The sequence below is a fragment of the Balaenoptera borealis genome (assembly GCF_965194805.1).
Source record: "Balaenoptera borealis genome assembly, chromosome: 13".
Lineage (NCBI taxonomy): Eukaryota > Metazoa > Chordata > Mammalia > Artiodactyla > Balaenopteridae > Balaenoptera > Balaenoptera borealis.
In genome coordinates, this window is record NC_138870.1 from 70491563 (window position 1) to 70516481 (window position 24919).

Below are 24919 nucleotides of genomic sequence, written 5' to 3' on the forward strand. Positions count from 1 at the left end.
AGATTTTTAATCACAGTTTCAACTTCAGTGCTTGTGATTGGTCTGTTTATATTTTCTGTTTCTTCCTGGTTCAGTCTAAGAAGGTTGTGGTTTTCTAAGAATTTGTTCATTTCTTCCAGGTTGTCCATTTTTTTGGCATATAGTTGCTTGGAGTAATCTCTCATGATCCTTTGTATTTCTGCAGTGTTGCTTGTTACTTATTTTTCATTTCAAATTTTATTGATTTGAGTCTTCTCCCTTTTTTTCTTGATGAGTCTCACTAATGGTTTATCAATTTTGTTTATCTTCTCAAAGAACCAGCTTTTAGTTTTATTGATCTTTGCTATTGTTTCCTTCATTTCTTTTTCATTTATTTCTGATCTGATCTTTATGATTTCTTTCATTTTGCTATCTTTGGGGTTTTTTGGTTCTAATAAAAGATATTATTAAATGAAATATTATAGAGTATATTCTTCAGTTCAGTATGAATCTGCAGTAAAGTATTGCTACATGTTATGATAGAACAAAACTTTATCAAATACCTTCCTTTCCCTGGGCATAAATGTTCTTTCTTTTAATATAGCAGATTGTGTGTTTAGGAGGTGGAGCTGGCAGTGGGTAATTCCAAAGAGAGGGAAATAAAAAATCAAATTGATTTGGTGTTATAAAATACTGTTGACACTGAATTTTGTATTAAATTTCTCTTCCTATGCCTTTTCAGGAGGGTCATTTCTAAGAAGATTGCATTGTTTGGGCATGGGCAAACTGAAGTATCTATTTACCCTCTGGAATGATCCAATTAGAATTTTTGACTGGGTCTCTTAAGAAGCTACTCTCTCAGATCTTGAACTGAAATCAATGATTTCCCTTGCTTGTATAACACTAGCTATACCAGTGGCTCTTAAACTTGAGCATACATCAGAATCACCGGGACAGCTTGTTAAACTACAGACTCAGGGGCTCTACAGCAGGAATAAGTGATTTAGTAGATGAGGGGGAGAGCCCAGTGACTTGAAGATCTATCAGTTCTCAGGTGATGCTGATAGAGTAGCTTTGCAAACCGTTGGTTTATATACCTTGTTTGGCTTGTAGCATTTGCTTTCTCCTCTTCTTCAAACCTCAAGGTACCTGTTTCTGAACCTAATGGTTTGGAATTTCTTTGTATTTTCATCTTCAGGACCAATGGAAAGCTAAGCAGGAGGTGTATACTAATCCTGTCCTCAAAAAGTCGATGTTAAGTCCACTACGATTCTCAATTTGGCTGACTTGTGCTCCGGTTCCAAAGGTAGCTTTAAAATTCTTTATTTCTCTGAAGTGTACCAGGTCTCTTCCTCCACAGTCTTCTTAATTTTTTTTTTTTTGTTATTATTTTGTTCTAAGTGATAGACTCCTAGTGTATCTCCTAATTCTTCTAATAGATTTTGTAAGTTTTACCCAGATGAATTTTCCACAACACTGCTTTGCCTATACCACTCTTTCCTGAGTGATTAAATGAAATAACATATATGAATGTTTAAGAATTTGAATACCTCATTTAAATTGTCATTATGCTTAAAATCCTGCAATTGCTCCCAATGCTTAGAAACATTCCCCAGCTATTGACCTATGAGCTAGGAAGGTGATAAAATTTTCCAGAGTGAACCCATTCTTTTACCTATCTCTTAGGTCTTGTTGTAGTTGTTGTTCAGATTGTTTCCTCCACCCAAGGAATTTAGATTATTTCCTTGTTCATATTGGAACTAAGGTTTGGAAATGTGGGTTAAAAACAAACGTCTAAATACTGAACGTGAAATCTGTCTCCCTCTACTTTGCCTTTTACCTAATTCTCTCTTTCTATTCTCTTCTCTGGAGAGGCTGGGTTTTGTTCTCTTCCGGGCACATTTCTAAATCATTGTACACCACCTTCATGCTGCATGAGGTTCACTCTTGAATTTCATTCTTTAATTTACCCAGCTTCTAATCTTTCTTTAAACTACTGCACAATCCTCTACCCTGTAGCCCCTGTGGAGTTTTTCCTGAGCTTCCCCAAACTCCAAAAACGTCTTCCTCCACAGCTGTGCCATGTTCTTCTCATGCAGTCCTTCAGGACTTAGCATCTTAAATGTTTCTTTATATTCTCTGTATCCAGTAGAGTGAAACTTTGTGTCCTTTACAAGTTAGAGCTTCTGTGACTGCTATTGTAGTTGATGTGTCTTTATAAATAATGTTTGGTAGTGATTTTAAAAAATATTCTAAGTAAACAAAGCAACAGTGAGGTGGCATCCTATTGAAATAGAAAATGAGAGCCAAAATTTTGGGCTTTTGTATGCAAAGTTCTCAGTTGGTGCTGTAGTAAGTTCGAAATGGAAGAAGACTAAGAGAATAGCTTATGTTAATATTCTTTTTATTGTCTCAGGAGATTGGGTTAGTGTTGATGTGGTGTGACCACCCTGACATCTAGATATCAAGCTGGTGATAAGTGAAGCAGGCATGATGTCTTACACAACCTTCCTCATGACTTTCTCAGGCTAATATTACAGGAGTTACAAGTTATGTACATTTCCTTTGAAATTTCCTGTTATACAAGAAACAGTTTTACTTGATATGCGCCTATGATTTCTCTTTCTTATTTTATCTCATCACTTCTGGTTGGGGAACTGCTAACTGTGGTACTCCAAGGACAATGGTGCTTCAAGGACAAAGGACGACCCTGCCTGAAAAAGTTTCAGCCTTACACCCTCTACTGGACTCTTAATAGCCCTCCCCACCATGTTGCGATGGTTAAGAAATTCCTGAGCCCACCTGGGAGATGCCCACCTGGGCAACAGGACCTGTCCCAAATAAGGAAAGGCATACGCCCTGTCCCACTCCCACCCTATAGAAGGAAGGTATATGTGCCTTGACCAGTCAGTAAACGAAAATTTCACCTAGGACCATTCTTTTGTTTTCTGCCTATAAAAACTGATCAATAGCACATGTTCGGGCTCTACTCTCCCAGACTACTAGGAAGTCGGCCCGCTTTTCTGGCAACGACCCTTCCCTCTAATAAATTCTATCTTCTTTATATTCTGTCTTGTGTCTGGAAATTCATTTCCAACCTGCATTTGGACCACGACACTAACTATATTATTTTAATGGTTATGACTCATTTTTATTATTTACATTCTTAAATATTCATATATCATTAGAACACTAAAAAAAAAAAAACCCTAATTTATATTTAGTTAAAATTTACTCTTGAGTTTAAATTAAGATCTTAATAAAAACTGCTTTTCTCTGTCTCAATTTTGCATCTTTTTTTTCAACTTAGGGTTGATTCCTATTATTCCTTAGTGTTTTCACTATAAAATTTCTCTATTGCCTTTTTCTTTTGAATGGTAAGAATGAGCTGGTTGTATTAAGTGGGATGATTATTTTTCTACTTTTACCTCATTAAAATGTAATGAGAATCAAGAGGAGAAGTGAATGAGAGACAAGTTGGGCAGTGCTCTAATAGTGTAGATTGGGGGGCATCCATATTGACAGATGGTTTAACTAGTTAGACTGACTTGACTTGTCAAATTAGGTGGTAAAGAAAGAAGCAAATTTCAGAAAGGGTTAGTGTAGTTTTTCTTGGTGGTCAAACCTAACTACGAGGCCACAAAGTTCAATCACTATGAATGTAACACTTTCAGGAATAGGTGAACAACTGCATTTAGGGATTTCCTTTTGTTTGTCAAGGGGAGTAAGAAAATCAATTGTTAGCTTTCCCTTCCTCCCCTCTTCCCCTCTCCCGTGTTTAGTGTTGTATGTGAAAAGGCTGCAATTTTGGCAGTAATATGTATGATCAGTCTCAATTACTGTTCTGAATCTTACTCTGTCCAAATCTTGAACATTCTGAAGGAATATGTGTCACTCTTAATCAAAGCTCTTAGTCCCAAAAAGGAATAAGATAATGATAAGAAAAGTACTGCTAAATTTATCTCACAACCTAGCATTTTGGAATCTCTTCTTAAAGTCAGCCATAAACAGAGAATATCTCAGCAGTAAGATATTCTATAATAATGCATTTCCTTACATATAAATAGAAATATGTAAAGGTTTTATGATTTCATTGTTTCAGATGTGTTTGAATATCTAAGTAGACTATTAGAAGTCAATGTTACTTTTTTAATCAGTGTTTCCCTTGAACACAGCATATCCCATTCACTATGGCTGTAACTTCTTGGTAAAAGTCGCTAGACACTGTGTAAAAGGAATACCAACAAATGGCCAGTGTTCATGGACTTAACTTTTATGCAGCATATTTTATGTAGTTCTGACATGTTCAGGCTCAGCTTACTAAATTCATTGATACCTGCAAGGTGGTATTTGTTCAAGTTCAAATAAGGTTCCAGTTAGCCTATTTCCCATAAACCCTTTCTAAATAATTCCCTACCCAAGCTATCCTGGTGTGCTTTTGACATGGTTGTATACTTTCCAGCCTGAAACAAAATTATAAGGAAGGGGAAAACCAGAGGGTTATAAGGGTTATAAGACTATTTTTGTCTGTTTTATGAATGCTTATTTCTTTAGTAATAAGTAGAATGATTTGGAAAATACAATATCTTGTTATTTTCAGATTCTAAAGCTCTATGATTCTTTGACCTCGTATATTGTGAAAGGTGTTATGCATATTAAACACTTAGTTTTGAAAACAAATTTATTCAAGCAAAGAAAATAATTGACTCATGAATATAAAAAGAGTGACCTGTGAAGACAAATGGAATTTTTTATTTTTCAGTGAGGCTTCAATTTTTAATTTGAAAATTGAAGTAATTTTTGATCTTATTGAATAAATGCATTTCAATGAACTGTAAAGTGAATGCATCTAAATATATTGATTTATCCACGTTTATATATTTTATACATTAGTAACCTGTAAGGATAAACACAATAAATATTCCAAAATACTTGGTTTTTTCTTAAAATGAGTTTTATTACAAGAATGAGAAGGTATTAATCTTAATATTATTATAGAAAATGTTTCCCAAGGGATATTTCTAAACATGTATTTTAAAAAGAATAAATTGACTATTGACCTGGCATAAGGTTTGGCTTAGTAGCTTAATTGTGGGAATGTATTTTCCAAACTTTGAGATCTATAAGATAGCCACATGAATCTGTATTCTTGCTTGGACTCATAGTTCTTTACCTCTATCTTTGTTCCTTTTCCCTCTGTATTAGTCTACTCAAGCTGTCATAAAATATCACAGACTGGGTGATGTGAAAAAAAACCCCAGATACTTATTTGCTCACAGTTTCAGAGGCTAGAAGTCCAAGATAAAGTTCTGGCACCTTTGGTTTCTGGTGAAGGATCTCTTCCTGACTTGCAGAGGGCCTGCTTTCTTCTGTGTCCTCACATGGCCCTTCCTTGGTGTGTTTGCATGGGGATGGAGAGAAAGATCTCTGCTGTCTCCTCTCAAAAGGACACTAATCCTATTGGATCAGGGCCCCACCTTTATGACCTCATTTAACCTTAATTATTTCCTTAGAGGTACCATCTCTAAATACAGCCACACAGGGTTAGGGCTTCAATACATGACTACTGGGGAGATACAAACCTTCAGTCTATAACACCCTTTTATTTCTCTTTCTCAGACAATAGGTCTTTCATTTCATGCTCTGTGACCATATAATTTCCCTTTGCAGCTTCATGTGGTGTGTTGCTTCCTTCCTTCTGGGTTTTCCACTGCTGAATTGTACCGGGCTGCAACTCACACTCTAAATGTATAGGTGCTGCTTTACAGGGCACCTTCAATACCCTTAACATTTTTAGGAGCCTACTCTCACGTTCTCATAGAATCTCTTTTCTTTTTCCTACTCTCTATTTTCTTGTGGTTGGAGAGAAAGCTTCTCTCTGGGTATGGTAGAAAGAATGATGGGTACTTCCTCCTCTCCATGGTGTCTGGGTCTTAATCCCAAGAACCTGTGAATATGTTGCTACATGGCAATAGGGAATTAAATTACAGGCGAAGTAAAGCTCGCTCACCAGTTGATTTTGAAAGTAGATTATCCTGAATATTTGTCTAGGCCTAATGTAATTACAAGATCCATTTAGAATTCAGAAGAGAAAATCAGAGTCAGAGATGTGAAGATGCTGTGATGCTGGATCTGAAGATTGCTGAAGGGGTCACAGAAGTGTAGATGACCTCCGGCAGCTAAAATAGGCAAGGAAATTGATTGTCTTTAATGCCTCCAGAAGGAATGCAGCCCCATCAAGACCTTAGTTCTAGCCCAGTGAAACCCATATCAGACTTTGAACCTCTAGATCTGCAAGATTATAAAGCGTTTTGGATTTTAAGCCAGTAAGTTTGTTGTAATTTTTTACAGAAGCAGTAGGAAATAAACACATTGGGGAACCCAGAAGGCCAATAGATATGGTTGCTAAATGATCAGGTCCCGGTTTACTATCAATCTGGATGGGAGCAGCTTCTTAATCTCCAATTCCTAAACACAAAACTTTTTAGAAATATCTCTCTCGAGAACCACATCCCATCTTAGAAGGTAACCAGTGTTATTTTCAAGTCTTATTCCTGGTTGTTTACTATCCCTAGTGGCCAGCAGAATCTACTTTCTGCTTCCCAGAAGCTCCTGGCTGTTTAGTATAATACATGCCATACATGGAATTGTTGCTTTAGTTAAGAATTTCTCGTGTGTGGTCTGGATCATCCTCATGAGAATAACTTGGGGTCCTCTACCCAAGACTTGCTGAATCAGTATCTCTGGGGTTGGGGCTCTGGAGTCGACATGTTCAATGAACATTTCAAGTGATTTTAATATCCACTAACATTTGAGATAAATTTTTCTCACTTATAATGATATTTATGAGAATAGTTTTCACAAATGTCTTAGTTTTCACAAATGTCAATCTAAAAGATTGTTTCACAGTAAAATAATTCTACATGGATATATATACCTAGAAACAAAATATTTGCTTCTGACTTCTAAATGATTATAAACTAGTGACCACATGTTTCTGAGAAACTCTTTCCATCAAGCTTATATCTTTATACAATATCTTACACATTAACTACCCAATGGCAGTTTTCCTTTTTGGCATTTTCAGGAAAGCCAATGGTTTTCACATTTGCCTTGAGGTTTACTTGCAAGTAAACCTTGTTTTTTATCATGTCATTCCTATACTACTTCCTACTGCTCTTTTGGAGTATAGGCATTGAAGTACAATGTGAGTCTCAATAGCTTTCAATATTTTTTATGATTAAAAATATCCAGTTCCTTAGTCCAGGGGGCCACAAACTATGGTCCACTACCTACTTTTATAAATAAAATTTTATTGAAACACAGCCACACTAATTCATTTATGTATTGCCTTTGGTTGCTTTTTGCTATAACCATAGAATTAAAGAGTTGTGACAGGGACATTATGGCTCACAAAGCCTAAAATATTTACTAACTGGCCTTTTTCAGAAAAGGTCTGCCAAACCCTGCCTTAGCCTGTCAATAATTCCTCTTTTTAAAATTTATTTCCTGTCTAATTTTTTTGCACTCAAATCTATGTTATGTTTTGTCTTCTGGGATACAAAGGATGGCTGTATTTTATATTTTGAAAGTTATAGGATTGCAAAGTGGTTCAGCAAAATAAACTTTGAATTAGATAGAACAGAGAATCTTGAGCCCTGCCATTTACTGGCTGGGTGGCATTCAAATTCTCTGAACATCAGGTCTCTCATCTATGACTCATTAAATGAGTTCTTGCATATAAAATGTTTAGCACATTCCCTTTGCATGTGGTCTACCTTTGTGACCTTATTAAATTATCATGTTTAAAGTAGAGCCCTGGGGTCTTGGATGGTGAGCCTTGGTTTAACAGAAGATCACAAGGGAATTGAGATAGAGAAGTTTATTACTTCCTGGAGAAGGTACATGGCATGCCTTAAGGGGCCGCATGGAGAGGTCAAGGCAGGATGCAGGCAGAGAGATGGCAGGACCGGGGTCACATGCCTTTAGTAAAGTCCATAGCTGGAGTGCTTTGGGCTAAGTCCAGATTAATCAATTCAAACCAAAAGGAGTAGGGGCTTGATATGCTTCTTGAGTGTCCTATCTAAGGAGCACACCAAGGGAAGGCTTTGGGAGGCAGGGAAACTGTTTATCACAAGGGCCATTAGAGGATTCTTATTATGAACTTTCATTTACTTGTGACTCTGCAGGCTGTTTTCTAGGACATGTGCTCCAGGGAGGGGCTAGTGTCCATTCAAATCCTCTGTAGGCTACTTGGTCACTTACAATGGAGCCAAGGAAGCAGTATTATAGAGTAGCTTAGCTACACCCTCAACATTTACTTTTACTATTTTTAATGATTTATTGTGTCCAAGTAAAAATGAGGTGTATAATAAAGGCCTATTTTAAAATGAGAGTTTTCTTTATATTTACCTTGGTATTCATGTATATATTACATATTTTCTGCATTATAGATATATCAATAGCTTCGGCTCTGATGTCAGTTCTACAAGATGCTGCAAACTTATACAAATTAGTGACTCTTCTGAGCCTCATTTTTCTTATTTATAGGATAGAGATCTTCTAGAATGATCATAACAGGGTTTTATGTTGTTTCTTTTGTATGAAAAATTGATAGTGCTTTAGCACAGTACTGAGTAATTAGTAGTTAATATGTGATCAATAATTATTGATTATTATAACCATTATAAGGATTTTTTTTTAAGCAAATATTTATTGAAGATTTATTATTGGTGGGACTGAACTATTGGCCAGAGAATATCTTGGGGATATCAAAATGAACAAGATGTACTTTTTGTCTTCAATGAGCTCACAATCTAGTGAGGCAAGTGTGTGTGTGTGTGTGTGTGTGTGTGTATGTGGATAATTAGTTGCCATATGTTGTGACAAGTGTTATACATAATTAAGGCACCTAAGAATCACAGTCACGGCCCAATGAATGGAAGAGTTAACTCTATTTGCTTTGGAGATGGTTAAGGGAGGTTTCCAGAGGACATGAACTTAACTCTGAATCTTGAAGTGTAAGTAAAGGTTTAACATAGTTGGATATTTAGGAACAGAACAGTTTCAGTTGGGGCAATAGTATGTGCAAAGCATAGAAAGAGAACAACATACTAAAGTCAAGGAAATGCAAGGCTGTTAAGTTGGCTGAGGTGTGACATTGGGGAGAGTTGGGATGTGAGGCTGGAGATGTGAGCTGAGGCCAGCTCATGGAAAATCTCTTAAAATAACACAGAAGAGTTTAGATTTTATACTGTAGGTGATGAGATATATTGAAAGGTTTTAAATTTTTTATTGTATTTTACATTAAGGTGTTTTGAGCAGGAGTTTCAGAATCATGTTAGAATTTTTCACGATAATTATAACTGCCAGAACAGCTACAATTATGTTCTTGGCATTCTGCACATTCAATCTGAAACTTTACAGTGCGTCTTCTAAATAAGCATTATTTCCCTATTTGAAACCGAGGCTCCGATAAGTCAAAGGTCCATAGTAACAATAAGTAAGTGAAAGAGTAAGAAGACATAATCGGAATGTTTATTTTCAACTTCCTATTTTCATCACTACACATCGTACTCTTTCTAAGAATACTCTGTCTGCAGTTTGTAGGATAAGAAAGAGATGAGATAGGGGATGAATCAGGAAAAGGAGAACTGTTAAGAATGTATTCAGTGTCACAAGAGGGAACAAGGGCATCTCCTCACTTCCCGTTTCCCCTTTTTTACTGTCTTCTACTTCCTTCCTGGCACAGTCAGTACCGCAGCCAAAGACATGGAGCAAGGGGGGAGGACTGTGGAGCTAGATGAAGAATCAGTCCAGAGTTGAGGAGCTCCATGGATGCATGAGATGGCAGGCCTGGAAAAAGAGGACATGGGACCATGTGGGGCTGCTGCAGGGGTAGCAATGGGAGGAGATGGTTTATGTGTTGGAAGATGGGATACATCAGACAAATAAGTAAATTGAGCAAATGAATAAATATACTGAGTCAAGTTTCTCAATCCTGGAGGAGATATAATACAATCATGCATATGGGGAAGACTTGGAAGAACTCTTGGTTGTTAGATGATAGTATGGGGCATCAGGTAAACTCCTAGTATGCACATGTATTACATATGTGATATTATATAGTTGTAATTATATAGATGCAATACAAATGTTTCCTCGTTCTGAGAGGGCTCAGAAACAATGATGTCTCAGGAGCAATGAGTGTCCCAAGTGGCCAGAATTTGCTTTCTAAGTATCATCCTCCCTTAAAGGAGAAATGGCTAATGACAGGTTGGGGCAGAGAAGGTCCAAGATGTGCCTTAAACATGTTATTCAAAAAAAGTAAGTCCTCAAAAATAAAATGTCTCAAAATGATAAAATAAACAGTTTGAAGGCACTCTCAATAGATGAATAGAAGGGGACTTGAGTATCAAAACAATGATAGTCATTAATTATTTTAATAAAACAAAACCTATTAATGTATGCTAATATATATTAATTAAGCAAGCAAGTAGGTAAATGGCAGAGCAATGGAAAGCTATTCCTCAGAGTTCAAGTAAGTGTTGGAAATAGAGAATCACCATTTGACAGCCATCAGATGAGATTGATTCAGTTGGAAATTGTCCATGGATGCTAAGGCTGGTAGGTAGAATTTGAGGAACAGGGTATTAATGTAATCTTGGAACACCTAATCCATTACAATACTAATACTAATCCATTACAATCAGGAAAATTGTGAATTTAAGGTGGAGAAAGATGTTAGACACCACTAAGACCAGGTCATCTGCATTGATACCATTTGGGACAGGTTGACATTGTGTGCTTCTTGATGTGATGTACCACAAAGAGCACAGCATCATTTCTGTGGTTTCCCTCCCAGTGCATGGTCTGAGTCTGGTCATGAAGACTCTGTAGATGGGCCCAGGCTAAAAACCATCCTACAGGCTATAAGACCTGTTCTCTTCAAAACTGTAAGAATATGAAAGACTGAGAAGGACTCAGGAATTGTTCCAGATTGAAGGAGTCTATAATACACAATATCTAAGTATAAGCATATTTCTAGGATCTTAGACTAGCAAGAAAAGGGACATTGTGAGGTGTTTTATCTATTTCTGGGGGAAAGTGTTCCCCGTAACTTAGTGATATAAAGCAAAAACCATTGTATTATATCTCATGATTTTTTTTAGGTCAGGAATTTGGCCAGGCTTACCTGAACAATTCTTCTGTGCAATGTGGTATTGAACGTTGGCAGGTGGGCAGAAATGGAGGGCCCAGTACAGCCTCAATCATACTTCTAAAGACTTGGCAGGGATGGTTGGAAGACTGGGCTCAGCTGGGGATTTCAGAGGGACAGCTTACCTGTGGCAGCTCCAGCATAGTGGTCTCAGGAAATCAGACTTCTTTATATGGCAGCTCAGGACACCACACACAGTACTGATGAGCAATCATTAATGTCAACTGATTCAAGGGTAGAGGAATTAGACAACACATCTTGATGGGAGAAATAGCAAAGTCATTGCGGTCATCTTTGGTCTACCCCAGTGGTACAGTAAGCAAATTTGGAATGGGGTCTGAAAAGGTGGCAGTGTTATCAATGTTGAATAACTGATTAGGAGGGTTATATGGTAGTTCATATAGATGTGTGTTCTAGTTTTAAAGAAATACACACTGGAGTGTTTGAAGTATTTAAGGATAATGTGGTATTACATCTGCAGCTTACTCTCAAAAGGTTCTGGAAAGGACTTAGACATATTTGTGTGTATCTATGTACCTGTATATATACATATTGTCTATGTGTATATACATATATGTATATATGTATATAGAGGGGGGCACAATGGGGCAAATGTGGTAAAATGTTAACAATTGGATATTATGGTTGAAGGTAATATGGGAATTCTGGCTACTTTTCTATATGTTTGAAATTATTTCAAAATATAAAACATTTACATTTAAGAGAAAGGAAAAAAATGATTAGAGTCTGAAGTAAGGTAGCTGCAATGGACATGAAGAGAAGAGGATGAATTGATGTTAATAAGACTTTAATAGATAAATGGATGTTAGATTGAGCAAGATGGCTTGGAACACTGTCAGAAGCACAGAAGTTCCATTGGATGCTCATTTACAGAGAGAAGCAAACTAGCAAAGCTTGCCAATAACACTTTGCGCTGACATTTTGCTTTGTCCTTTAATGATCACCCTGGAAAACAAACAATCAGCCAAGTTTAATTTTAAAAAGCATTGAGACTGTTTAAACAGAGTCAGATTTACTTAAATGTATAATGCATTCCTTCGTTCGGAATAAAATCTGTGGCTCTTTCTTATTTGATGGAAAAATTCTTCTACATAAGCATATTCCAAATGGATGAACAGACTAAGTGTGAGTAATGTGGCTTAGTTTGTGCATAGTACACACTTCCACAAGAGAAGAAATTCTTTCATAATAAACATATATCTTAAAATATATTTTAGGATTAAAACAATCTTATTTATTGTATGAAATGTGGTGTGGAATGAGTGTGTGATGGGTTCCATATGAATTACTCAAAGGTCAAAAAGAAAAGGTATAAAGCAATGAGATTTAGAGTAAGGAATCTGAGGACAGTGTTATAAAGAAGTTTATATGAATAAATAAAACCATTCGTAAGGTATGACATGTGGAATGAATGTTACCTCACAGTATTTTGAAGCCTTAAAATAAATAACCCAATCGTTTTCAGTATCTCTGCTCAGGATGTAAAGTTGACAACCATCTCCATGGGAGGTGCTGACATTTTGCTGGAACATTATGAAAAGAGAGCTCCTGCTGTGGATAGGAAACATTATTTCATCAAAACTAAGAAATCAGAAGTCAAATATACTATAAAGGGACGTTCTTATCAGCTTTATTAAATGTAGTCATTTTTTTCCTCTGAATTCTTTGATGACAGGTATGTAATTTCATTTCATAGGTTAAATAATAGGTGGAATTGTGGCAGGAATTATTTAGATTAGTTTTCATGGGTCAGGATGGTTGTAGAAAACAACAAAAAATGGCAAATTTTTTCTAAATTTGAATTATGATGTGAATCATCTCAGGTGCTTCATAAAGCACTTAACCTATATCCAACAGCAACAGTAAATCTAGCTAGTGATATAGCATGCTTCTCCAGTGTGTGTGCCTACGTATGCACTGTGTCTGCATTGCAGGAAATGAAAGTGGACATGTAGAAGGGAATGAACTGAAGATGAAGAAAGGTGACTTTAACTGAGAATTAGAAAACCTTATAGATGAGAATTAGAAAGCCTTATCAGAGACTTTAGCTCTCAGAATTCACTTTATTTTGCATACGTATGTGTACATCTGTGTATTTTTGTTAAAAATCATAAGATTTCTGATATTGATTCTTAAGAATTCTAGTCTTTTGTTTCTTACTTGATAGTTGAAGTAAGTACTTAAATATAGCATATTAGATAATCATGTCTGTATTAGTTATCCATCACTGTATACCAAATTACCTCAAAACCTAGCAGCTTCAAACAACATTTATTGTCTCACAGTTTTAGGGGTCAAGAATCTATGCACAGCTTAGCTATATGCCTTTGACTCCAAGTTTCTCACATACTTGCAATGTAAGGGACAGGCTGGGGCTATAGATATTTCAGTAGGGGAGCCTCCAAGCTCATGCACATGGCTGTTGGCAGGCCTCAGGTCTGGCTGTTTGTTGGTGGGAAACCTCAGTTGTTTGCCATGAAAACCTCTGTGTGGAGTTACTAACAACATGGCAGTTTGTTTCCCCCCACAGTGAGGTGTACATGTGTGAGAGGGAGAGACAGGGACTGAAGTCAAAGTCTTTTTGTATCTAATCTTGGAATTGACATCCAATCGCTTTTGAAGTATTATTTGTTAGCAGCAACTCCCTAGGTCCAGTATTCACTCAAAAAATGATGTTACACAAAGATATGAATACCAGGAGGTAAGAATCCCTGGGAACCAACCACCATGATGTTAAAAGTTCTTGGTCACTCCTGGATCATGAATTTCTCCCTTTGCAGCTTTCTGCTGGACTCTGACCTATTGCCAAGTTAAGCCATTGCTTCTTTCCTTCCTGCTTCTCTTCTATTCCCTCTTTTTATCAGCTTTCTCCCATTCCCAAAATTTATGTTTTAAATCAGTGGTCATCAAACTGAGAATTCCATAGGCAATTTCTACATCAACTTTATGTTCTCTTTCCTAATATCGTTCTGCCTGAGATATTCCTGGACTCACAATGGCGCTCTTCCTTTACAGATGTAAGATAATCCTCAAACCTCTGACCATCCCTTTTATTGCTCCCCAATCTTGCTATGGAGCATTGCTCCTGTATATAAAAACCTCTGGGATACAAACAAATGAGAGGTATCCTTTAATGGTTAATTAAGGTAGCCTAAAGTCTGAGTGCTTCCCCATTTTTCCTTTCCTTGTGTATTTATCTTTTTCAGAATGAAGCATGATTTTTACAAATTGGATATTTTGGTCTTTTGAGATATTCTCTATTCAGATATATGGTCGTATATGGTCTTGAATATAAGGGCAACTCTCTTTTTAATAATTTGCCTCCTTATCCTTACCTCCATCCCCATTTCCACCATTTTAAAAAATACTTTTTTTTTTCTTCCTGGGTGGAAGAGTCCTTGGGAGCAAAAATTACTAACTGCTAAAAGTGGCATTTTCAAGTATCTAAACATAAGCAATTCTTAACTATTCTAGACCCTAATCTCTGGGTTGTATAATTAGTTAGAAATAAAAACAGCCACAAAAGTTGAAGCAGAATAGGTTAGTTTTAAAAAAAATCACTAAAGTATTTTCTGGGGTTACAAAAATGATCTAGGTATGCTGGATAAAATCCAAAGATAAAACTTGTATTTTTTTTTTCAAGACTTAATATGTATATTTTTAAAAGGTAGCAAAAACGGATCGTTATCAAATCATGTGTAATATGTCCCAATCACAGTCAAACTTCACGTTATTTCCTTCTACAAAATGCTTAATACTTTATGCTTTTTTTCCCCCATAAATTTATTTATTTATTTATTTTTGGCTGCATTGGGTCTTCACTGCTGTGTGCAGGCTTTCTTTAGTTGTGGCAAGCGGGGGCTACTCTTCATTGCGGTGCATGGGCTTCTCATTGCAGTGGCTTCTCTTGTTGTGCAGCATGGGCTCTAGGCACATGGGCTTCAGTAGTTGTGGCTCGCGGGCTCTAGAGCACAGTCTCAGTAGTTGTGGCGCACTGACTTAGTTGCTCCGCAGCATGTGGGATCTTCCTGAACCAGGGATCGAACCCATGTCCTCTGCACTGGCAGGTGGATTCCCTGCACCACAAGGGAAGCCCAATATTTTATGCTTTTTTTTTGACAAATATCTTTTACCCAAAATTTTTTAGCTAGTAGACACAATATTCAGCACATTATGCTTTTTTCTTTGGTTAAAAACAGAAAACTAGAATATCTAGACAGATCAATAGGGAAACAACATACTTAAATGATAATATAGACAAGTTGGACCTAATAGACATATACAGACCATTTCACCCAACAGCAGAAGAATACACATTCTTAAACACTTACGCAACTTTCTCCAGGATAAATTAAATATTAGCTCACAAAACAAATCTTAACAAAGTTAAGATTTTAAGAAGATTGAAATCATACCAAGTGTCTTTTCTGGCCACAGTGGAGTGAAACTAGATATCAATAACAAAAGGAAACTGGAAAATTCACAAATGTGTGAAAATTTAACAACACACTCTTGAACAACCGTTGGGCCAAAGAAGACATCAAAAAGGAAATTAGAAAATACCCTGAGGCAAACAAAAATGAAAATACAACATAAAAATCATAAAAGATACAGCAAAAGTAGTACTAAGAAGTTTGTAATATGTGCCTACTTAAAAAAAAAAAAACCTCAGACAACCTAACTTTATATGCCAAGGAACTAGAAAAAGAACAAACTGAATCCAAATTTATCAGAAGGAAGGCAATAACAAAGATTAGGGCAAAAATAAACAAAATAGAAAAATAATAGGAAAAAATCAGGAAAACTAAAAGTTACCTTTTCAAAATGAAACAAAATTGACAAACCATTAGCTAAATTAAGGAAAAAAGAACACTTAAAATCAGAAATGAAAGAGGAGACATTACAACTAATACTACGGAAATAGAAAAGATCATGAGTGACTACTATGAACAATTATATATTAACAAATTAGATTTCCTAGAAGAAATGGATAAAATCCTAGAAATATACAATTTGCAAAGATTAAGTGATGAAGAAGTAGAAAGTATGAATAGACCTATAGCTGATATAGAGAATAAATCAGTTATCAAAGCTGACCAACAAAGAAAAGCCTAGGCTGTTTGTTTCACTGATGAATTCTATCAAACATTTAAAGAATAATTGATGCCAACCCTCTTCAAACTCTTCCAAAAAACTGAAGAGGAAGGAATTGTTCCAAACTCATTTTATGAGGCCAGCATTACCCTAATACCAAAGTCAGACAAAGATGCCACAAGAAAATAAAATTACAGGTCAGTATCCCCGAGGAACATAGATGTAAAAGTTGATCACACACCATAGCCTAGTGGAATTTATCCCTGGGATGCAAAATTGGTTCAACATATTAAGATCAATTAATATGATGTACCATCCTAACAGAATAAGGAATTAAAACACATTTCAGTAGATGCAGAAAAAGCATTTGACAAAACTCAACACTTTTCACAATAAAAACTCTCAAACTAGGATTACAAGGAAACTACCTCAACATAATATAGGCCATATATGAAAATCCCCCTGCTAACATCATACTCAGTGGTGAAAAGCTGTATGCTTATTTTCTAAAATCAGCAACAAGATAAGAATGCCTACTCTCACCTCTTCTATTCAACATAGGACCAGAAGTCATAGCTGGAGCAGTTAGACAAGAAAAGGAAAAGACATCCCAATTGGAAAGGAAGAAGTAAAATTGTCCCTGTTTGCAGATAACATGCTTTTATATATAGAAACCACTAAAAACTCCATAAAGAAACAAACTCTTAGAACTAATAACAAATTGAGTAAAGTTGCAGGACACAAAATCAAAATACAAAAATCAGTTGCATTTCTATACACTAACAACAAACTACCTGAAAAGAAATTAAGAAAATAATTTTATTTTCACTAGCATAGAAAAGACTAAAATGCTTAGGAATAAACTTAACCAAGGAGGTGAAAGACATTTATATCAAAAACTATAAAACATTGATGAAAGAAATTAAACACAAACAAATGGAAAGACAACCTGTGCTCATGAATTGGAAAACAATATTGTTAAAATGTGCACTAGCCAAAGTGATATATCAAAATTCCAATGGCATTTTTTTTACAGATAAATAATTCTTTAATTTATATAGAATCATAAAAGTTCACAAATAGACAAATCAGTCTTAAAAAAGAACAGAGCTGGAGGCATCATGCTGCCTGACTTTAAACTATATTACAAAACTATAGTAATCAAAAGAGTACAAGACTGGAATAAAAAGAGACATATAGACCAAAGGAACAGAATAGAGAGCCGCAAAATAAACACAAACATATAAGGTCAACTGATCTTCAACAAGAGTGCCAAGAAAACACAATGGGGAAAGGATAGTCTCTTCAATAACTGGTTGAAAAAAACTGAAAAGTCATATGTAGAGGAATGAAATTGGGCTCTTACACTATACACAACTCAGAATGGATTAAAGACTTAAATGCAAGACCTGAAACTGTACAACTTCTAGAAGAAAACAGGGGACAAGCTTACAGATTTTGGTCTTGGGAATGATTTCATGGTTATGAAACCAAAAGCACAGCAACAAAAACACAAGTAAGCAAGCAGGACCATATCAAACTAAAATACTTCTTCACAGCAAAGGAAACAGCAGAGTGAAAAGACAACTTAGGGAGTGGGAGAAAATATTTGCAAACCATATATAAGGGGTTAATACCCAAAACATACAAGGAAATTTGACAACTCAATAGGGAAAAATTTAAAAACCAGATTAAATAATGGCTTATGGATCTGACCATACATTTCTCCAGAGAATATATACAAATGGCCAAAAGGTACATAAAAAATGCTCAATGTCAGTAGTCATCAAGGAAATGCAAATTCATACCACCGTGAGATATCCATTCATCCCTATCAGGTTGGCTATTAGAAAAGGAAAAAGTGATGACCAGGATGTGGAAAACTGGAACCCATGCACATTGTTGGTGGTAATTCAAAATGGTGCAGTTGCTATAGAAAATAGTGTGGAGTTTCCTCAAAAAGTTAAAAATAGAACTGTCGCATAGAACCAGAAATCCCCCTCTGGGTATTTATCCAAGAGAATTGAAATCAGAATCCCAAAAAGATATCAGTACTCCCATGTTCATTGCAGCACTATTCACAACAGCCAAGAGGTGGAAACAACCTAGATGTCCATGAACAGATTAATAGATAAGGAAAGTGTGGTATGTGCATATAATGGAATATCATTTTGCCTTAAAGAAGGAATTCTGACATATGGTACAACATTTGTGAACATTATGCTAAGTGATATAAACAAGTCACAGAAAGACAAATACTTCATAATTCTATTTATATGAGGAATGTAAAATAGTCAAATTTATAGCACCAGAGTGAAATGGTGGTTGCCAGGGGCTGGGTGAAGGGGGAAATGAGGAGTTACTTGTCAAGGGACATAAAGTTTCAGTTAAGTAAGATAAACTCTAGAGATCTGTGTACACAGTATGTATAGTCAAAAATAATGCATTGTACACAACAATTTTAAGAGAGTAAATCTCATGTTAAGTGTTCTTACTACAATAAAATAATGAAACTAGGAAAGTAGAGTCATCATGTAGAATGAAATTGATAGTTAATTTTTGTTCTTGTTTCTTATTTAATCATTCATAAAAGCTCAACTCCAGTTTTGAGGAATTTATGCATGTGCAAACAAATACATTCCCCAAAGGAATTCCTCACCTCATAAATAATTTTTAATAGTAGCTACTCATTGCATTGGTTTATTATAAAATAATAAGAAACAAGATATTGATATATTAGTTTTCTAAATTGTAAAAATTTAACTATTAGATCTGTAACACTACTTTAACATAATGCCTTTTACTACTATATTTTATCTATCTGACTACATCTAATTATTTTGGTGTATTTTGTAAAATTCATTAAACTTGAATTGAAAAATAAAGTTAGCATAATTTTTTCCTGACATAAAGTAAGATTGACTGATTTTACTATGTGAACTGGTTTTGCCAACTAGATTATAGAGTAAATATTTTAAAATGTACTAAATCTAGCAGAGGCAAGATTTTGATTAAAATGTATTTAAGTTTTATTAAACATAAGAGATACAATGTCTGTTTCCTCCCTCATTTGTAGGTTTATCAAGGGTAAGTTGCATTCATCATGTTGTTATATTCAATGCTTAGTGTGGTATCTAGTACAGATTTTCTTCTGTTGTTGATTTATAATTTAATTGCATTGTGGTTGCAGAACATAAATAGTGTGAGGTCAATTCTTTTAAATTTATTAAGGCTTGTTTTCTGACCCAGCGTATGATCTCTCCTGGAGAATATTCAATATGGTCTTTTTATTATTTTTTTTGAATTTTTGAATTTTATTTAATTTTTTTTTAAACACCAGGTTCTTATAGTCATCAGTTTTATACACATCAGTGTGTACATGTCAATCCCAATCTCCCAATTCATCACAAACCCACCCCCCGCGGCTTTCCCCCCTTGGTGTCCATACGTTTGTTCTCTACATCTGTGTCTCAATTTCTGCCCTGCAACCCGGTTCATCTGTACCATTTTTCTAGGTTCCACATATATGCGTTAATATACGATATTTGTTTTTCTCTTTCTGACTTACTTCACTCTGTATGACAGTCTTTAGATCCATCCAAGTCTCAACAAATGACTCAATTTCGTTCCTTTTTATGGCTGAGTAATATTCCGTTGTATATATGTACCACATCTTCTTTATCCATTCATCTGTTGATGGGCATTTAGGTTGCTACCATGACCGGGCTATTGTAAATAGTGCTGCAATGAACATTGGGGTGCATGTGTCTTTTTGAATTACGGTTTTCTCTGGGTATATGCCCAGTAGTGGGACTGCTGGATCATATGGTAATTCTATTTTTAGTTTTTTTAAGGAACCTCCATACTGTTCTCCATAGTGGCTGTATCAATTTACATTCCCACCAACCGTGCAAGAGGGTTCCCTTTTCTCCACACTGTCTCCAGTATTTATTGTTTATAGATTTTTTGATGATGGCCATTCTGACTGCTGTGAGGTGATATATCATTATAGTTTTGATTTCGGTTTCTCTAATGATTAGTGATGTTGAGCATCCTTTCATGGGTTTGTTGGCAAGCTGTATATCTTCTTTGGAGAAATGTCTGTTTAGGTCTTCTGCCGTTTTTTGGATTGGGTTGTTTGTTTTTTTGATATTGAGCTGAATGGGCTGTTTGTAAATTTTGCAGATTAATCCTTTGTCAGTTGCTTCATATGCAAATATTTTCTCCCATTCTGAGGGTTGTCTTTTTGTCTTGTTTATGGTTTCCTTTGCTGTGCAAAAGCTTTTAAGTTTCATTAGGTCCCATTTGTTTATTTTTGTTTTTATTTCCATTATTCTAGGAGGTGGATCAAAAAAGATCTTGCTGTGATTTATGTCAAAGTGTGTTCTTCCTATGTTTTCCTCTAAGAGTTTTATAGTGTCCACTCTTACATTTAGGTCTCTAATCCATTTTGAGTTTATTTTTGTGTATGGTGTTAGGGAGTTTTCTAATTTCATTCTTTTACATGTAGCTGTCCAGTTTTCCCAGCACCACTTACTGAAGAGACTGTCTTTTCTCCATTGTATATCCTTGCCTCCTTTGTCATAGATTAGTTGACCATAGGTGCATGAGTTTATCTCTGGGCTTCCTATCTTGTTCCATTGATCTGTGTTTCTGTTTTTGTTCCAGTACCATATTGTCTTGATTACTGTAGCTTTGTCGTATAGTCTGAAGTCAGGGAGTCTGATTCCTCCAGCTCCGTTTTTTTTTTCCCTCAAGACTGCTTTGGCTATTTGGGGTCTTTTGTGTCTCCATACAAATTTTAAGATTTTTTGTTCTAGTTCTGTGAAAAATGCCATTGGTAATTTGATAGGGGTTGCATTGAATCTGTAGATTGCTTTGGGTAGTAGAGTCATTTTCACAATATTGATTCTTCCAATCCAAGAACGTGGTATATCTCTCCATCTGTTGGTATCATCTTTAATTTCTTTCATCAGTGTCTTATAGTTTTCTGCATACAGGTCTTTTGTCTCCCTAGGTAGGTTTCTTCCTAGGTATTTTATTCTTTTTGTTGCAGTGGTAAATGGGAGTGTTTCCTTAAATTCTCTTTCAGATTTTTCATCATTAGTGTGTAGGAATGCAAGAGATTTCTGTGCATTGATTTTGTATCTTGCAACTTTACCAAATTCATTGATTAGCTCTAGTAGTTTTCTGGTGGCATTTTTTAGGATTCTGTCTATATAGTATCATGTCATCTGCAAACAGTGACAGTTTTACTTCTTCTTTTCCAATTTGTATTCCTTTTATTTCTTTTTCTTCTTGATTGCCGTGGCTAGTACTTCCAAAACTATGTTGAGTAATAGTGGTGAGAGTGGACATCCTTGTCTTGTTCCTGATCTTAGAGGAAATGCTTTCAATTTTTCACCATTGAGAATGATGTTTGCTGTGGGTTTGTCATATATGGCCTTTATTATGTTGAGGTAGGTTCCCTCTATGCCTAATTTCTGAAGAGTTTTTATCATAAATGGGTGTTGAATTTTGTCAAAAGCTTTTTCTGCATCTATTGAGATGATCATATGGTTTTTATTCTTCAATTTGTTAATATGGTGTATCACATTGATTGATTTGCGTATATTGAAGAATCCTTGCATTCCAGGGATAAATCCCACTTGATCATGCTGTATGATCCTTTTAATGTGTTGTTGGATTCTGTTTGCTAGTATTTTATTGAGGATTTTTGCATCTATATTCATGAGTGATACTGGTCTATAATTCTTCTTTTTTGGTAGTATCTTTGTCTGGTTTTGGTATCAGGGTGATGGAGGCCTCATAGAACGAGTTTGGGACTGTTCCTTTCTCCGCAATTTTTTGGAAAAGTTTGAGGAGGGTGGATGTTATGTCTTCTCTAAATGTTTGATAGAATTCACCTGTGAAGCCATCTGGTCCTGGACTTTTATTTCTTGGAAGATTTTTAATCACAGTTTCAATTTCATTACTTGTGATTGGTCTGTTCATATTTTCTATTTGTTCCTGGTTCATTCTTGATAGGTTATACCTTTCTATGAATGTGTCCATTTCTTCCAGGTTGTCCATTTTATTGGCATAGAGTTGCTGGTAGTAGTCTCTTAGGATGCTTTGTATTTCTGCGGTGTGTCTTGTAACTTCTCCTTTTTCATTTCTAATTTTATTGATTTGACTCCTCTCCCTCTTTTTCTTGATGAGTCTGGCTAATGGTTTATCAATATTGTTTATCTTCTCAAAGAACCAGCTTTTAGTTTTATTGATCTTTGCTATTGTTTTCTTTGTTTCTGTTTCATTTATTCCTGCTCTGATCTTTATGATTTCTTTCCTTCTGCCAGCTTTGGGTTTTGTTTGTTCCTTCTCTAGCTCCTTTAGTTGTAAGGTTAGATTGTTTATTTGAGATTTTTCTTGTTTTTTTAGGTAGGCTCGTGTAGCTATAAACTTCCCTCTTATAACTGCTTTTGCTGCATCCCATAGGTTTTGGATCATCATGTTTCATTGTCATTTGTCCCTAGGTATTTTTTGATTTCCTGTTTGCTTTCTTCAGTGATCTCTTGGTTATTTAGTAACGTATTGTTTGGCCTCCATGTGTTTGTGTTTTTTACGTTTTTTTCCCCCTGTAATTCATTTCTAATCTCATAGCATTGTGGTCAGAAAAGATGCTTGATATGATTTCAGTTTTCTTAAATTTACTGAGGCCTGATTTGTGACCCAAGATGTCATCTATCCTGGAGAATGTTCTGTGCACACTTGAGAAGAAAGTGTAATGTGCTGTTCTGGATGGAATGTCCTATAAATATCAATGAAATCTATCTAGTCTATTTTGTCATTTAAAGCTTGTGTTTCCTTATTTATTTTCATTTTGGATGATCTGTCCATTGGTGTAAGTGAGGTGTTAAAATCCCCCACTATTCTTGTATTACTGTCGATTTCCTCTTTTATAGCTGTTAGCAGTTACTTTATGTATTGAGGTGCTCCTATGTTGGGTGCATATATATTTATAATTGTTATATCTTCTACTTGAATTGATCCCTGATCATTATGTAGTGTCCTTCTTTGTCTCTTGTAATAGTCTTTGTTCTAAAGTCTATTTTGTCTGATATGAAAATTGCTACTCCAGCTTTCTTTTGATTTCCATTTGCATGGAATATCTTTTTCCATCCCCTCACTTTCAGTCTGTGTGTGTCCCTAGGTCTGAAGTGGGTCTCTTGTAGACAGCTTATATATGGGTCTTGTTTTTGTATCCATTCAGCAAGTCTGTGTTTTTTGGTTGGAGCATTTAATCCATTCACGTTTAAGGTAATTATCGATATATATGTTCCTATGACCATTTTCTTAATTGTTTTGGGTTTGTTTCTGTAGGTCCTTTTCTTCTCTTGTGTTTCCCACTTAGAGAAGTTCCTTTAGTATTTGTTGTAGAGCTGGTTTCGTGCTGCTGAATTCTCTTAGCTTTTTGCTTGTCTGTAATGCTTTTGATTTCTCACTGAATCTGAATGAGATCCTTGCTGGGTAGAGTAATCTTGGTTGTAGGTTCTTCCCTTTCATCACTTTAAGTATATCACGCCACTCCCTTCTGGCTTGTAGAGTTTCTGCTGAGAAATCAGCTGTTATCCTTATGGGAGTTCCCTTGTACATTATTTGTCATTTTTTCCTTGCTGCTTTCAATAATTTTTCTTTGTCTTTAATTTTTGCCAATTTGATTACTATGTGTCTCGGCGTGTTTCTCCTTGGCTTTATACTGTATGGGACTCTCTGCCCTTCCTGGGCTTGGGTGGCTATTTCCTTTCCCGTGTTAGGGACTTTTTCGACTATAATCTCTTCAAATATTTTCTCGGGTCCTTTCTCTCTCTCTTCTCCTTCTGGGACCCCTATAATGCCAATTTTATTGCGTTTAAAGTTCTCCCGGAAGTCTCTTAGGCTGTCTTCATTTCTTTTCATTCTGTTTTGTTTATTCTGTTCCGTTGCAGTGAATTCCATCATTCTGTCTTCCACGTCACTCTTATCCATTCTTCTGCCTCAGTTATTCTGCTACTGATTCCTTCTAGTGTAGTTTTCATTTCAGTTGTTGTATTATTCTTCTATTTGTTTGTTCTTTAATTTTTCTAGGTCTTTGTCAAACATTTCTTGCATCATCTCGATCTTTGCCTCCATTCTTTTTCCGAGGTCCTGTATCATCTTTACTATCATTATTCTGAATTCTTTTTCTGGAAGATTGCCTATCTCCACTTCATTTAGTTGTTTTTCTGGGGTTTTATCTTGTTCCTTCATCTGCCTTTTCCTTTTCCTTAATCTGCCTCTGCCTTTTCATTTTGTCTATCTTTCTGTGAATGTGGTTTTTGTTCCACAGGCTGCAGGATTGTACTTCTTTTTGCTTCTGCCTTGGGGAAGGTAATTAGCATCTTAATCTAGTTTGGATTAATACTAACGTATATTCAATACTGCAGAAAAATTAAGCCCTAATTCGTCCTTCCCACATTGTACAATGTTCAAATGAATTGCATCATTAAAAGTTATAAATCCATCAAAAAATGTTTTAGTGAGACCTTCAAGATGGTGGAGGAGTAAGACATGGAGATCACCTTCCTCCCCTTCCTATGTATCAGAAATACATCTACATGTGGAACAACT

General features: G+C 35.7%; 1 protein-coding gene and 1 long non-coding RNA gene across 7 annotated transcripts in view; one reads left to right on the forward strand and one right to left on the reverse strand.

The window, feature by feature from the left end:
* Positions 1-24919, forward strand: part of TMTC2 (transmembrane O-mannosyltransferase targeting cadherins 2) — an 889086-nt gene that overhangs the window by 664720 nt on the left and 199447 nt on the right. For 2 of the 6 annotated variants that reach the window (XM_082350738.1, XM_082350741.1), the window contains one exon: positions 1157-24663. The exons of 3 other annotated variants lie outside the window; for them this stretch is intronic. In XM_082350738.1, the coding sequence (XP_082206864.1) occupies positions 1157-1327 (171 nt within the window). In that variant the 3' untranslated portion in view covers positions 1328-24663. Of the gene's footprint in view, positions 1-1156; positions 24664-24919 lie in introns of those variants that run through there. One more of the 6 variants, XM_082350739.1, reaches the window with a different exon arrangement.
* The window catches only part of LOC309609383, a 742735-nt gene that overhangs the window by 225502 nt on the left and 492314 nt on the right, over positions 1-24919 (reverse strand). The gene's annotated exons all lie outside the window — the stretch shown is intronic.